At 28.4% G+C, this 19,752-nt stretch overlaps 1 protein-coding gene across 4 annotated transcripts in view; it reads right to left on the bottom strand.

Annotated features, from left to right (window-relative positions):
• NCAPG (non-SMC condensin I complex subunit G) overlaps nucleotides 1–19,752 on the bottom strand; it is a 120,009-nt gene that overhangs the window by 65,559 nt on the left and 34,698 nt on the right. For all 4 annotated transcript variants that reach the window (XM_068116567.2, XM_068116568.2, XM_068116569.2 and 1 more), the window contains 2 exons: nucleotides 679–816; nucleotides 434–557 (listed from right to left, as the gene is read on the bottom strand). In XM_068116567.2, the coding sequence (XP_067972668.2) occupies nucleotides 434–557; nucleotides 679–816 (262 nt within the window). The remainder of the gene's footprint in view (nucleotides 1–433; nucleotides 558–678; nucleotides 817–19,752) is intronic.

Below are 19,752 nucleotides of genomic sequence, written 5' to 3'. Positions count from 1 at the left end.
CGGCAGTCTGTGGCATTGGGGAGAACTTGGGACGATGTTTTGAGATCTTTGATCTTTGAGAAAAGTATATGAAGCCGACTACGGGTTGTGGCTCGCTGAGATGTTGGGGCCGGCTGTAGATGTCTCCCATGCACGTCTCCCATGCATGTATTCTTATCTATAATAAACCTCTGGTACACTGTCCGAGTTTAACAAGGTGCTTATTCCGGGGGAAGGGATTCAAATCCATGACATACATACATACATACATACATACATACATACATACAGACAGCCAAACACTGTTCTCGACGTCTTTGCCCTACGGGCTACGCTGTAAAAAGCCAAGGGGTGTGAATACTTTCTGAAGGCCCTGTACATCGTTAATCAATGATACCCGATAACAGATCTAGAATTTCCAAAGCAATGATCAGTACAACGAGGGTAAACTTACCAATTGCAGACGGCGATCGGGAAGCGTTTCCAAGGTGAAAAGAAGCGAGGCAAGTGGAGGAGCCAAACTCAGCGGAAGGAAAGAATCGGATAACAAATGACTCACTGTGGTTAGGAGCTTGTGCCTAGTTGAGGTGAGGAAATGATGCAATTAAACTGGTTTTCAATATATCAATTGATTATAAAGGACCTTATTTTACAAACGAACACTCTGCAAGAACGGTTAATAAAACGTGAATAATATACCTTCCTGCTTCATCTGACAAGTCAAGGTACTTGGCAAGGCACACAAGCTGCTGTGCAATCATCTCCTTTCGGATGTTGTCCACACAGAACAAATCATCAGAGTTAGACGAGTTTTTAGATGAGATGCTGCAGATGTAGCTGAGGCGAGGAAACATGAAGGGGCTTGTCAGTAGGATGGAGGTAAAAGGAAGGTAAATCCTCACAACTTTTATATAAAACATCCGATAATTACCATGTAAATCCACTCTTGAATTAAACATTCTATATTTACCATGTAAATCCACTCTTGTATTAAACATTCTATATTTACCATATACATCCACTCTTGTATTACACATTCTATATTTACCATATACATCCACTCTTGTATTACACATTCTATATTTACCATATACATCCACTCTTGTATTAAACATTCTATATTTACAATATACATCCACTCTTGTATGACACATTCTATATTTACCATGTAAATCCAGCCTTGTATTACACATTCTATATTTACCATACACATCCACTCTTATATTAAACATTCTATATTTACCATATACATCCACTCTTATATTAAACATTCTATATTTACCATACACATCCACTCTTATATTAAACATTCTATATTTACCATACACATCCACTCTTATATTAAACATTCTATATTTACCATACACATCCACTCTTATATTAAACATTCTATATTTACCATATACATCCACTCTTATATTAAACATTCTATATTTACCATACACATCCACTCTTATATTAAACATTCTATATTTACCATACACATCCACTCTTATATTAAACATTCTATATTTACCATACACATCCACTCTTATATTAAACATTCTATATTTACCATATACATCCACTCTTATATTAAACATTCTATATTTACCATACACATCCACTCTTATATTAAACATTCTATATTTACCATACACATCCACTCTTATATTAAACATTCTATATTTACCATACACATCCACTCTTATATTAAACATTCTATATTTACCATACACATCCACTCTTATATTAAACATTCTATATTTACCATATACATCCACTCTTATATTAAACATTCTATATTTACAATATACATCCACTCTTGTATTAAACATTCTATATTTACCATATACATCCACTCTTACATTAAACATTTTATATTTACCATATACATCCACTCTTATATTAAACATTCTCTATTTACCATATACATCCACTCTTATATTAAACATTTTATATTTACCATATACATCCACTCTTATATTAAACATTCTATATTTACCATATACATCCACTCTTATATTAAACATTCTATATTTACCATACACATCCACTCTTATATTAAACATTCTATATTTACCATACACATCCACTCTTATATTAAACATTCTATATTTACCATATACATCCACTCTTATATTAAACATTCTTTATTTACAATATACATCCACTCTTGTATTAAACATTCTATATTTACCATATACATCCACTCTTATATTAAACATTTTATATTTACCATATACATCCACTCTTATATTAAACATTCTATATTTACCACATACATCCACTCTTATATTAAACATTCTATATTTACCATATACATCCACTCTTATATTAAACATTCTATATTTACCATACACATCCACTCTTGTATTAAACTCATCCATGTATTAAACTCATACTCTGCGACTCACTGGGACTGACACAATCTGTCAATTTCCCGACCCGGATCTCAGTCAACGGAGCATCTTCTATTCTAGATTTGGTTATGACTAACTTCCCTGAAAATGTCTGCTGCTCTTCTTCTGCTCCAATCGGCTCATCTGATCATGTGCTTGTCAAAGTGGACATCTCTCTGACCATTCTCAGAGAGCCTCCTCAGCGTCGACGAGTCTGGCATTTCACTCAGGCGAACTGGCACGGTCTTCAAGCAGCCATCAATCATCTGGACTGGTCTCCCATCTCTACCGCCTCTGACATCAACTCATGCTGGGAATTCTTTCAAAGTAAATTGCTCTCTCTCATGCAAAGATTTATCCCATCTCGTCTTCAGTTGTCATACCCTTCCTCCCGTCCATGGTACAAATCTTGTGGTGAGGCTGTTGTCCTGAAACAACTTGCTTTCGTCTCCTGGAAAGCAAATCCAACGGAAGGAAATCTCATTTCCTTTCACAAAGCCCGAAACAAGTGTGTGTCCACCCTCAGGAGAGCCAGGAAACAAGATCTCTCCGTTCTCAGGACCGAACTCTCTTGTCTGTCTCCCTCTTCCAAATCCTAGTGGCGTCTGGTCAAATCTGTTTCTGGTGTTTGTTCCCCCTCCATCCCCTCCCTCACCTCAAACGGCTTAACGGCTGACTCCGCACGTGAAAAAGCTGAATGCCTCAACTCTGTGTTTGCCTCTAAATCTTGTGTCCCAAACCCATCCCTCTCTGTACCCACCATACCCAGTCGTACCCAGCTGCTCCTGGACTCTGTGTCCTTTCCTCCTGACAAGGTGGAAAAGTTTCTGTCAACCCTCGACTCTGATTCTGCAACTGGTCCTGACGGCATCAGCCCACGGGTCCTAAAATCATGTTCTTCCGCTCTTTCACTCCCTCTTTCTGTTCTCTTTCTCACCCACTGTACCCAGTCATACCCAGCTGCTCCTGGACTCTGTGTCCTTTCCTACTGACAAGGTGGAAAAGTTTCTGTCAACCCTCGACTCTGATTCTGCAACTGGTCCTGACGGCATCAGCCCACGGGTCCTAAAATCATGTTCTTCCGCTCTTTCACTCCCTCTTTCTGTTCTCTTCACCCTCTCTTTTGCTCAAGGTCATCTGCCATCTGCTTGGATATCAGCCAACATCATCGCCTTGCACAAAAAGGTGCAAAAACAGATCCTAGCAACTACAGACCAATCAGCCTTCTCCCAATTATCAGCAAAGTCATGGAATCCATCATTGCTTCAGATATGAAATCTTTCCTCTTCTCCAATGGCTTGATCTCTGATCATCAATTTGGTTTCAGACCTGGTCACTCTACTCTGGACATGCTGCTTCTGCTTTCTCAACAATGGATGGAGGTCCTCAACGCCAAACAGGAAATTAGAGCTGTCTCCCTTGACATTTCACATGCCTTCGATACGGTCTGGCACCCCGCTCTGCTCACCAAACCCTCCTCCTTTGGTATCCATGGAAATCTCCACGCATGGCTGGCGGACTTCCTCTCTGGTCGTAGTCAACGTGTGGCCCTGAATGGGTTTCTCTCATCTCCTCTTCCTGTTCAGGCTGGAGTTCCCCAAGGTAGTGTTCTGGGCTCTGTGCTTTTTCTGGTCTTCATCAATGATCTCTCTGACCCTCTTGAAAATCCTCTCTATCTCTTTGCTGACGACTCTACTCTCTGTCGCTCCATTCCTCATCCCTCAGATCGGCAGTCTGCAGCCTCCTCACTCTCTGCAGACCTGGACAAAATCACAGACTGGGCAAACAAATGGAACATGTCTTTCAATCCTGATAAATCTCAAACTCTTACGATATCTCTCCGAAAAGACCGACTGGAAAACCCTCCCATCCACTTTCTGAATAATCCTCTCCAAGAAGTTCTGTCACTCAAGCTTTTGGGTCTCACTATTTGCCATGATCTTTCCTGGGAAAACCACATTTCAAATCTGGCCTCCAAAGCCAGTCGCCGACTGGGCATCCTCCGTCGTGCGAAGTCCTTCCTTGGCACACCTGAGCTCCTCACCACATACAGGGCTTTCATCCGCAGCTCTATGGAATACTGCTCTCCCCTCTGGTCTGGTGCTCCTGCCTCACACCTAGCTCGTCTTCACGCTGTTGAAACCAAAGCGTTCAGAATCATTGGAATCTCCCGCGATGAAGCTAACTCCAAAGGCCTTTCACTCACTCACCGCAGGCAGGTTGGTGGTCTTTCCGTCTTCTACCGACTCCTCTCTGGCCTTGCCCCCCCAGCTCTCTCTGGGCTCTGTCCCCCAAATATTCCTACAGGTCGCACAAGATCTGCCTGCAACCCTCTCCCCGCCCCCCCCCCCCCCAAGCCCTCTCCCTGCTCTCAAATGTTGTGGTTGTGTGCTTCCCCTTCTCTCCCCATCTTGCCTTCCGCTCCCTCTTTTTGTATATTTTGTTTGTCTGGTTGATTTGTTTGTGAAATAAATGTTAGCTCTTTCACGAGCCTCGATTCAGTATGCAAAAAAAACAAAAACATTCTATATTTACCATATACATCCACTCTTATATTAAACATTCTATATTTACCATATACATCCACTCTTATATTAAACATTCTATATTTACCATATACATCCATTCTTGTATTAAACATTCTATATTTACCATACACATCCACTCTTATATTAAACATTCTATATTTACCATATACATCCACTCTTATATTAAACATTCTATATTTACCATATACATCCACTCTTGTATTAAACATTCTATATTTAACATATACATCCACTCTTATATTAAACATTCTATATTTACCATATACATCCATTCTTGTATTAAACATTCTATATTTACCATATACATCCACTCTTATATTAAACATTCTATATTTACCTTTTCATCCACTCTTGTATTAAACATTCTATATTTACCATGTACATCCACTCTTATATTAAACATTCTATATTTACCATATACATCCACTCTTGTACTAAACATTCTATATTTACCATATACATCCACTCATATTAAACATTCTATATTTACCATATACATCCATTCTTGTATTAAACATTCTATATTTACCATATACATCCATTCTTGTATTAAACATTCTATATTTACCATATACATCCACTCTTATATTAAACATTCTATATTTACCATGTACATCCACTCTTATATTAAACATTCTATATTTACCATATACATCCATTCTTGTATTAAACATTCTATATTTACCATATACATCCACTCTTATATTAAACATTCTATATTTACCATATACATCCACTCTTATATTAAACATTCTATATTTACCATATACATCCACTCTTATATTAAACATTCTATATTTACCATATACATCCACTCTTATATTAAACATTCGATATTTACCATATACATTAGACATCCACTCTTATATTAAACATTCTATATTTACCATATACATCCACTCTTATATTAAACATTCTATATTTACCATATACATCCACTCTTATTTTAAACATTCTATATTTACCATATACATCCACTCTTATATTAAACATTCTATATTTACCATATACATCCACTCTTATATTAAACATTCTATATTTGCCATATACATCCACTCTTATATTAAACATTCGATATTTACCATATACATCCACTCTTATATTAAACATTCTATATTTACCATATACATCCACTCTTATATTAAACATTCTATATTTACCATATACATCCACTCTTATTTTAAACATTCTATATTTACCATATACATCCACTCTTATATTAAACATTCTATATTTACCATATACATCCACTCTTATATTAAACATTCTATATTTGCCATATACATCCACTCTTATATTAAACATTCGATATTTACCATATACATTAGACATCCACTCTTATATAAAACATTCTATATTTACCATATACATCCACTCTTATATTAAACATTCTATATTTACCATATTCATCCACTCTTATATTAAACATTCTATATTTACCATGTTCATCCACTCTTATATTAAACATTTTATATTTACCTTATACATCCACTCTTGTATTAAACATTCTATATTTACCTTATACATCCATTCTTGTATTAAACATTCTATATTTACCATATACATCCACTCTTATATAAAACATTCTATATTTACCACATACATCCACTCTTATATTAAACATTCTATATTTACCATATACATCCACTCTTGTATTAAACATTCTATATTTACCTTATACATCCATTCTTGTATTAAACATTCTATATTTACCATATACATCCACTCTTATATTAAACATTCTATATTTCCACATACATCCACTCTTATATTAAACATTCTATATTTACCATATACATCCACTCTTATATTAAACATTCTATATTTACCATATACATCCATTCTTGTATTAAACATTCTATATTTACCATATACATCCACTCTTATATAAAACATTCTATATTTACCATATACATCTACTCTTATATTAAACATTCTATATTTACCATATACATCCACTCTTATATTAAACATTCTATATTTACCATGTACATCCACTCTTATATTAAACATTCTATATTTACCATATACAACCACTCTTATATTAAACATTCTATATTTACCATATACATCCACTCTTATATTAAACATTCTATATTTACCATATACATCCACTCTTATATTAAACATTCTATATTTACCATACACATCCACTCTTATATTAAACATTCTATATTTACCATATACATCCAATCTTATATTAAACATTCTATATTTACCATGTACATCCATTATTGTATTAAACATTCTATACTTACCATATACATCCACTCTTGTATAAAACATTCTATATTTACCATATACATCCACTCTTATATTAAACATTCTATATTTACCATACACATCCACTCTTATATTAAACATTCTATATTTACCATACACATCCACTCTTATATTAAACATTCTATATTTACCATACACATCCACTCTTATATTAAACATTCTATATTTACCATGTACATCCACTCTTATATTAAACATTTTAGATTTACCATGTACATCCACTCTTGTATTAAACATTCTATATTTACCATGTACATCCACTCTTATATTAAACATTCTATATTTACCATATACATCCACTCTTATATTAAACATTCTATATTTACCATATACATCCACTCTTATATTAAACATTCTATATTTTCCATATTCATCCACTCTTGTATTAAACATTCTATATTTACCTTATACATCCATTCTTGTATTAAACATTCTATATTTACCATACACATCCACTTTTATATTAAACATTCTATATTTACCATGTACATCCACTCTTATATTAAACATTCTATATTTACCATATACATCCACTCTTGTATTAAACATTCTATATTTACCTTATACATCCATTCTTGTATTAAACATTCTATATTTACCATACACATCCACTCTTGTTTTAAACATTCTATATTTACCTTATACATCCACTCTTATATTAAACATTCTATATTTACCATATACATCCACTCTTATATTAAACATTCTATATTTACCTTATACATCCACTCTTATATTAAACATTCTATATTTACCATATACATCCACTCTTGTATTAAACATTCTATATTTAACATATACATCCACTCTTATATTAAACATTCTATATTTACCATATACATCCATTCTTGTATTAAACATTCTATATTTACCATATACATCCACTCTTATATTAAACATTCTATATTTACCTTTTCATCCACTCTTGTATTAAACATTCTATATTTACCATGTACATCCACTCTTATATTAAACATTCTATATTTACCATATACATCCACTCTTGTACTAAACATTCTATATTTACCATATACATCCACTCATATTAAACATTCTATATTTACCATATACATCCATTCTTGTATTAAACATTCTATATTTACCATATACATCCATTCTTGTATTAAACATTCTATATTTACCATATACATCCACTCTTATATTAAACATTCTATATTTACCATGTACATCCACTCTTATATTAAACATTCTATATTTACCATATACATCCATTCTTGTATTAAACATTCTATATTTACCATATACATCCACTCTTATATTAAACATTCTATATTTACCATATACATCCACTCTTATATTAAACATTCTATATTTACCATATACATCCACTCTTATATTAAACATTCTATATTTACCATATACATCCACTCTTATATTAAACATTCGATATTTACCATATACATTAGACATCCACTCTTATATTAAACATTCTATATTTACCATATACATCCACTCTTATATTAAACATTCTATATTTACCATATACATCCACTCTTATTTTAAACATTCTATATTTACCATATACATCCACTCTTATATTAAACATTCTATATTTACCATATACATCCACTCTTATATTAAACATTCTATATTTGCCATATACATCCACTCTTATATTAAACATTCGATATTTACCATATACATCCACTCTTATATTAAACATTCTATATTTACCATATACATCCACTCTTATATTAAACATTCTATATTTACCATATACATCCACTCTTATTTTAAACATTCTATATTTACCATATACATCCACTCTTATATTAAACATTCTATATTTACCATATACATCCACTCTTATATTAAACATTCTATATTTGCCATATACATCCACTCTTATATTAAACATTCGATATTTACCATATACATTAGACATCCACTCTTATATAAAACATTCTATATTTACCATATACATCCACTCTTATATTAAACATTCTATATTTACCATATTCATCCACTCTTATATTAAACATTCTATATTTACCATGTTCATCCACTCTTATATTAAACATTTTATATTTACCTTATACATCCACTCTTGTATTAAACATTCTATATTTACCTTATACATCCATTCTTGTATTAAACATTCTATATTTACCATATACATCCACTCTTATATAAAACATTCTATATTTACCACATACATCCACTCTTATATTAAACATTCTATATTTACCATATACATCCACTCTTGTATTAAACATTCTATATTTACCTTATACATCCATTCTTGTATTAAACATTCTATATTTACCATATACATCCACTCTTATATTAAACATTCTATATTTCCACATACATCCACTCTTATATTAAACATTCTATATTTACCATATACATCCACTCTTATATTAAACATTCTATATTTACCATATACATCCATTCTTGTATTAAACATTCTATATTTACCATATACATCCACTCTTATATAAAACATTCTATATTTACCATATACATCTACTCTTATATTAAACATTCTATATTTACCATATACATCCACTCTTATATTAAACATTCTATATTTACCATGTACATCCACTCTTATATTAAACATTCTATATTTACCATATACAACCACTCTTATATTAAACATTCTATATTTACCATATACATCCACTCTTATATTAAACATTCTATATTTACCATATACATCCACTCTTATATTAAACATTCTATATTTACCATACACATCCACTCTTATATTAAACATTCTATATTTACCATATACATCCAATCTTATATTAAACATTCTATATTTACCATGTACATCCATTATTGTATTAAACATTCTATACTTACCATATACATCCACTCTTGTATAAAACATTCTATATTTACCATATACATCCACTCTTATATTAAACATTCTATATTTACCATACACATCCACTCTTATATTAAACATTCTATATTTACCATACACATCCACTCTTATATTAAACATTCTATATTTACCATACACATCCACTCTTATATTAAACATTCTATATTTACCATGTACATCCACTCTTATATTAAACATTTTAGATTTACCATGTACATCCACTCTTGTATTAAACATTCTATATTTACCATGTACATCCACTCTTATATTAAACATTCTATATTTACCATATACATCCACTCTTATATTAAACATTCTATATTTACCATATACATCCACTCTTATATTAAACATTCTATATTTTCCATATTCATCCACTCTTGTATTAAACATTCTATATTTACCTTATACATCCATTCTTGTATTAAACATTCTATATTTACCATACACATCCACTTTTATATTAAACATTCTATATTTACCATGTACATCCACTCTTATATTAAACATTCTATATTTACCATATACATCCACTCTTGTATTAAACATTCTATATTTACCTTATACATCCATTCTTGTATTAAACATTCTATATTTACCATACACATCCACTCTTGTTTTAAACATTCTATATTTACCTTATACATCCACTCTTATATTAAACATTCTATATTTACCATATACATCCACTCTTATATTAAACATTCTATATTTACCTTATACATCCATTCTTGTATTAAACATTCTATATTTACCATATACATCCACTCTTGTATTACACATTCTATATTTACCATATACATCCACTCTTATATTAAACATTTTATATTTACCATATACATCCACTCTTATATTAAACATTTTATATTTACCATATACATCCACTCTTATATTAAAGATTTTATATTTACCATATACATCCACTCTTATATTAAACATTTTATATTTACCATGCACATCCACTCTTATATTAAACATTCTATATTTACCATATACATCCACTCTTGTATTCAACATTCTATATTTACCATATACATCCACTCTTATATTAAACATTCTATATTTACAATATACATCCACTCTTATATTAAACATTCTATATTTACCTCATACATCCACTCTTGTATTAAACATTCTATATTTACCATATACATCCACTCTTGTATTAAACATTCTATATTTACCATATACATCCACTCTTATATTAAACATTCTATATTTACCATATACATCCACTCTTATATTAAACATTCTATATTTACCTTATGCATCCACTCTTATATTAAACGTTCTATATTTACCTTATACTATATTAAACATTCTATATTTACCATATACATCCACTCTTATATTAAACATTCTATATTTACCTTATGCATCCACTCTTATATTAAACATTCTATATTTACCTTATACATCCACTCTTGTATTAAACATTCTATATTTACCTTATACATCCACTCTTGTATTAAACATTCTATATTTACCTTATACATCCACTCTTATATTAAACATTCTATATTTACCTTATACATCCACTCTTGTATTAAACATTCTATATTTACCATATACATCCACTCTTGTATTAAACATTCTATATTTACCATATACATCCACTCTTATATTAAACATTCTATATTTACCTTATGCATCCACTCTTATATTAAACATTCTATATTTACCTTATACATCCACTCTTGTATTAAACATTCTATATTTACCATATACATCCACTCTTGTATTAAACATTCTATATTTACCTTATACATCCACTCTTGTATTAAACATTCTATATTTACCTTATACATCCACTCTTGTATTAAACATTCTATATTTACCTTATACATCCACTCTTGTATTAAACATTCTATATTTATCATATACATCCACTCTTGTATTAAACATTCTATATTTACCATATACATCCACTCTTATATTAAACATTTTATATTTACCATATTCATCCACTCTTATATTAAACATTCTATATTTACCATATACATCCACTCTTATATTAAACATTCTATATTTACCATATACATCCACTCTTATATTAAACATTCTATATTTACCATACACATCCACTCTTGTATTAAACATTCTATATTTACCATACACATCCACTCTTGTATTAAACATTCTATATTTACCTTATACATCCACTTTTGTATTAAACATTCTATATTTACCTTATACATCCACTCTTGTATTAAACATTCTATATTTACCTTATACATCCACTCTTGTATTAAACATTCTATATTTACCTTATACATCCACTCTTGTATTAAACATTCTATATTTATCATATACATCCACTCTTGTATTAAACATTCTATATTTACCATACACATCCACTCTTATATTAAACATTCTATATTTACCTTATACATCCACTCTTGTATTAAACATTCTATATTTACCATACACATCCACTCTTATATTAAACATTCTATATTTACCATATACATCCACTCTTATATTAAACATTCTAGATTTACCATATACATCCACTCTTATATTAAACATTCTATATTTACCATATACATCCACTCATATTAAACATTCTAGATTTACCATATACATCCACTCTTATATTAAACATTCTAGATTTACCATATACATCCACTCTTATATTAAACATTCTATATTTACCATATACATCCACTCTTATATTAAACATTCTATATTTACCATATACATCCACTCTTATATAAAACATTCTATATTTACCATATACATCCACTCTTATATTAAACATTCTATATTTACCTTATACATCCATTCTTGTATTAAACATTCTATATTTACCTTAGACATCCATTCTTGTATTAAACATTCTATATTTACCTTATACATCCATCCTTGTATTAAACATTCTATATTTACCATATACATCCACCCTTGTATTAAACATTCTATATTTACCTTATACATCCATTCTTGTATTAAACATTCTATATTTACATTATACATCCACTCTTGTATTAAACATTCTATATTTACCTTATACATCCACTCTTATATTAAACATTCTATATTTACCTTATACATCCACTCTTATATTAAACATTCTATATTTACCTTATACATCCATTCTTGTATTAAACATTCTATATTTACCTTATACATCCACTCTTATATTAAACATTCTATATTTACCTTATACATCCACTCTTATATTAAACATTCTATATTTACCATGTACATCCACTCTTATATTAAACATTCTATATTTACCATATACATCCACTCTTGTATTAAACATTCTATATTTACCTTATACATCCATTCTTGTATTAAACATTCTATATTTACCATATACATCCACTCTTATATTAAACATTCTATATTTACCATATACATCCACTCTTGTATTAAACATTCTATATTTACCTTATACATCCACTCTTATATTAAACATTCTATATTTACCTTATACATCCACTCTTATATTAAACATTCTATATTTACCATATACATCCACTCTTGTATTAAACATTCTATATTTACCTTATACATCCATTCTTGTATTAAACATTCTATATTTACCATATACATCCACTCTTGTATTAAACATTCTATATTTACCTTATACATCCACTCTTATATTAAACATTCTATATTTACCTTATACATCCACTCTTATATTAAACATTCTATATTTACCTTATACATCCACTCTTATATTAAACATTCTATATTTACCTTATACATCCACTCTTATATTAAACATTCTATATTTACCTTATACATCCACTCTTATATTAAACATTCTATATTTACCTTATACATCCACTCTTATATTAAACATTCTATATTTACCTTATACATCCACTCTTATATTAAACATTCTATATTTACCTTATACATCCACTCTTATATTAAACATTCTATATTTACCTTATACATCCACTCTTATATTAAACATTCTATATTTACCTTATACATCCACTCTTGTATTAAACATTCTATATTTACCTTATACATCCACTCTTATATTAAACATTCTATATTTACCATATACATCCACTCTTATATAAAACATTCTATATTTACCATATACATCCACTCTTATATTAAACATTCTATATTTACCATATACATCCACTCTTATATTAAACATTCTATATTTACCATATACAGTACATCCACTCTTATATTAAACATTCTATATTTACCATGTACATCCACTCTTATATTAAACATTCTATATTTACCATGTACATCCACTCTTATATTAAACATTCTATATTTACCATAAACATCCACTCTTGTATTAAACATTCTATATTTACCTTATACATCCACTCTTGTATTAAACATTCTATATTTACCATATACATCCACTCTTATATTAAACATTCTATATTTACCATATACATTCACTCTTGTATTAAAACATTCTATATTTACCATATACATCCACTCTTATATAAAACATTCTATATTTACCATATACATCCACTCCTATATTAAACATTCTATATTTACCATGTACATCCACTCTTATATTAAACATTCTATATTTACCATGTACATCCACTCTTATATTAAACATTCTATATTTACCATGTACATCCACTCTTATATTAGACATTCTATATTTACCATGTACATCCACTCTTATATTAAACATTCTATATTTACCATGTACATCCACTCTTATATTAAACATTCTATATTTACCATGTACATCCACTCTTATATTAGACATTCTATATTTACCATGTACATCCACTCTTATATTAAACATTCTATATTTACCATATACATCCACTCTTATATTAAACATTCTATATTTACCTTATACATCCACTCTTGTATTAAACATTCTATATTTACCTTATTCATCCATTCTTGTATTAAACATTCTATATTTACCATATACATCCACTCTTATATAAAACATTCTATATTTACCATATACATCCACTCTTATATTAAACATTCTATATTTACCATATACATCCACTCTTATATTAAACATTCTATATTTACCATGTACATCCACTCTTATATTAAACATTCTATATTTACCATGTACATCCACTCTTTTATTAAACATTCTATATTTACCATGTACATCCACTCTTATATTAAACATTCTATATTTACCATATACATCCACTCTTATATTAAACATTCTATATTTACCATGTACATCCACTCTTATATTAAACATTCTATATTTACCATGTACATCCACTCTTATATTAAACATTCTATATTTACCATATACATCCACTCTTGTATTAAACATTCTATATTTACCTTATACATCCACTCTTGTATTAAACATTCTATATTTACCATATACATCCACTCTTGTATTAAACATTCTATATTTACCTTATACATCCATTCTTGTATTAAACATTCTATATTTACCATATACATCCACTCTTATATTAAACATTCTATATTTACCTTATACATCCACTCTTATATTAAACATTCTATATTTACCATATACATCCACTAATTATTAAACATTCTATATTTACCATGTACATCCACTCTTATATTAAACATTCTATATTTACCATATACATCCACTCTTATATTAAACATTCTATATTTACCATATACTGTACATCCACTCTTATATTAAACATTCTATATTTACCATATACATCCACTCTTGTATTAAACATTCTATATTTACCATATACATCCACTCTTATATTAAACATTCTATATTTACCATATACATCCACTCTTATATTAAACATTCTATATTTACCATATACATCCACTCTTGTATTAAACATTCTATATTTACCATATACATCCACTCTTGTATTAAACATTCTATATTTACCATATACATCCACTCTTATATTAAACATTCTATATTTACCATACACATCCACTCTTATATTAAACATTCTATATTTACCATACACATCCACTCTTATATTAAACATTCTAGATTTACCATGTACATCCACTCTTATATTAAACATTTTAGATTTACCATGTACATCCACTCTTGTATTAAACATTCTATATTTACCATGTACATCCACTCTTATATTAAACATTCTATATTTACCATATACATCCACTCTTATATTAAACATTCTATATTTACCATATACATCCACTCTTATATTAAACATTCTATATTTACCATATACATCCACTCTTATATTAAACATTTTATATTTACCATATACATCCACTCTTATATTAAACATTCTATATTTACCATATACATCCACTCTTATATTAAACATTCTATATTTACCATATACATCCACTCTTATATTAAACATTCTATATTTACCATATACATCCACTCTTATATTAAACATTTTATATTTACCATATACATCCACTCTTATATTAAACATTCTATATTTACCATATACATCCACTCTTATATTAAACATTCTATATTTACCATATACATCCACTCTTATATTAAACATTTTATATTTACCATATACATCCACTCTTATATTAAACATTCTATATTTACCATATACATCCACTCTTATATTAAACATCCTATATTTACCATATACATCCACTCTTATATTAAACATTCTATATTTACCATATACATCCACTCTTATATTAAACATTTTATATTTACCATATACATCCACTCTTATATTAAACATTCTATATTTACCATATACATCCACTCTTATATTAAACATTCTATATTTACCATACACATCCACTCTTATATTAAACATTCTATATTTACCATATACATCCACTCTTGTATTAAACATTCTATATTTACCATATACATCCACTCTTGTATTAAACATTCTATATTTACCTTATACATCCATTCTTGTATTAAACATTCTATATTTACCATATACATCCACTCTTGTATTAAACATTCTATATTTACCATATACATCCACTCTTATATTAAACATTCTATATTTACCATGTACATCCACTCTTATATTAAACATTCTAGATTTACCATGTACATCCACTCTTATATTAAACATTCTATATTTACCATACACATCCACTCTTATATTAAACATTCTAGATTTACCATGTACATCCACTCTTGTATTAAACATTCTAGATTTACCATGTACATCCACTCTTATATTAAACATTCTATATTTCCCATATACATCCACTCTTATATTAAACATTCTATATTTACCATATACATCCACTCTTATATTAAACATTCTATATTTACCATACACATCCACTCTTATATAAAACATTCTATATTTACAATGTACATCCACTCTTATATTAAACATTCTATATTTACCATATACATCCACTCTTATATTAAACATTCTATATTTACCTTATACATCCACTCTTGTATTAAACATTCTATATTTACCATATACATCCACTCTTATATTAAACATTCTATATTTACCATATACATTCACTCTTGTATTAAAACATTCTATATTTACCATATACATCCACTCTTATATAAAACATTCTATATTTACCATATACATCCACTCCTATATTAAACATTCTATATTTACCATGTACATCCACTCTTATATTAAACATTCTATATTTACCATGTACATCCACTCTTATATTAAACATTCTATATTTACCATGTACATCCACTCTTATATTAGACATTCTATATTTACCATGTACATCCACTCTTATATTAAACATTCTATATTTACCATGTACATCCACTCTTATATTAAACATTCTATATTTACCATGTACATCCACTCTTATATTAGACATTCTATATTTACCATGTACATCCACTCTTATATTAAACATTCTATATTTACCATATACATCCACTCTTATATTAAACATTCTATATTTACCTTATACATCCACTCTTGTATTAAACATTCTATATTTACCTTATTCATCCATTCTTGTATTAAACATTCTATATTTACCATATACATCCACTCTTATATAAAACATTCTATATTTACCATATACATCCACTCTTATATTAAACATTCTATATTTACCATATACATCCACTCTTATATTAAACATTCTATATTTACCATGTACATCCACTCTTATATTAAACATTCTATATTTACCATGTACATCCACTCTTTTATTAAACATTCTATATTTACCATGTACATCCACTCTTATATTAAACATTCTATATTTACCATATACATCCACTCTTATATTAAACATTCTATATTTACCATGTACATCCACTCTTATATTAAACATTCTATATTTACCATGTACATCCACTCTTATATTAAACATTCTATATTTACCATATACATCCACTCTTGTATTAAACATTCTATATTTACCTTATACATCCACTCTTGTATTAAACATTCTATATTTACCATATACATCCACTCTTGTATTAAACATTCTATATTTACCTTATACATCCATTCTTGTATTAAACATTCTATATTTACCATATACATCCACTCTTATATTAAACATTCTATATTTACCTTATACATCCACTCTTATATTAAACATTCTATATTTACCATATACATCCACTAATTATTAAACATTCTATATTTACCATGTACATCCACTCTTATATTAAACATTCTATATTTACCATATACATCCACTCTTATATTAAACATTCTATATTTACCATATACTGTACATCCACTCTTATATTAAACATTCTATATTTACCATATACATCCACTCTTGTATTAAACATTCTATATTTACCATATACATCCACTCTTATATTAAACATTCTATATTTACCATATACATCCACTCTTATATTAAACATTCTATATTTACCATATACATCCACTCTTGTATTAAACATTCTATATTTACCATATACATCCACTCTTGTATTAAACATTCTATATTTACCATATACATCCACTCTTATATTAAACATTCTATATTTACCATACACATCCACTCTTATATTAAACATTCTATATTTACCATACACATCCACTCTTATATTAAACATTCTAGATTTACCATGTACATCCACTCTTATATTAAACATTTTAGATTTACCATGTACATCCACTCTTGTATTAAACATTCTATATTTACCATGTACATCCACTCTTATATTAAACATTCTATATTTACCATATACATCCACTCTTATATTAAACATTCTATATTTACCATATACATCCACTCTTATATTAAACATTCTATATTTACCATATACATCCACTCTTATATTAAACATTTAATATTTACCATATACATCCACTCTTATATTAAACATTCTATATTTACCATATACATCCACTCTTATATTAAACATTCTATATTTACCATATACATCCACTCTTATATTAAACATTCTATATTTACCATATACATCCACTCTTATATTAAACATTCTATATTTACCTTATACATCCATTCTTGTATTAAACATTCTATATTTACCTTATACATCCACTCTTATATTAAACATTCTATATTTACCTTATACATCCACTCTTATATTAAACATTCTATATTTACCATGTACATCCACTCTTATATTAAACATTCTATATTTACCATATACATCCACTCTTGTATTAAACATTCTATATTTACCTTATACATCCATTCTTGTATTAAACATTCTATATTTACCATATACATCCACTCTTATATTAAACATTCTATATTTACCATATACATCCACTCTTGTATTAAACATTCTATATTTACCTTATACATCCACTCTTATATTAAACATTCTATATTTACCTTATACATCCAC

Source organism: Myxine glutinosa, chromosome 5 (assembly GCF_964187855.1).
Source record: "Myxine glutinosa chromosome 5, kmMyxGlut1.1, whole genome shotgun sequence".
In the NCBI taxonomy this organism is placed as follows: Eukaryota; Metazoa; Chordata; class Myxini; order Myxiniformes; family Myxinidae; genus Myxine; species Myxine glutinosa.
This window is presented reverse-complemented; position numbering and strand designations above follow the sequence as displayed.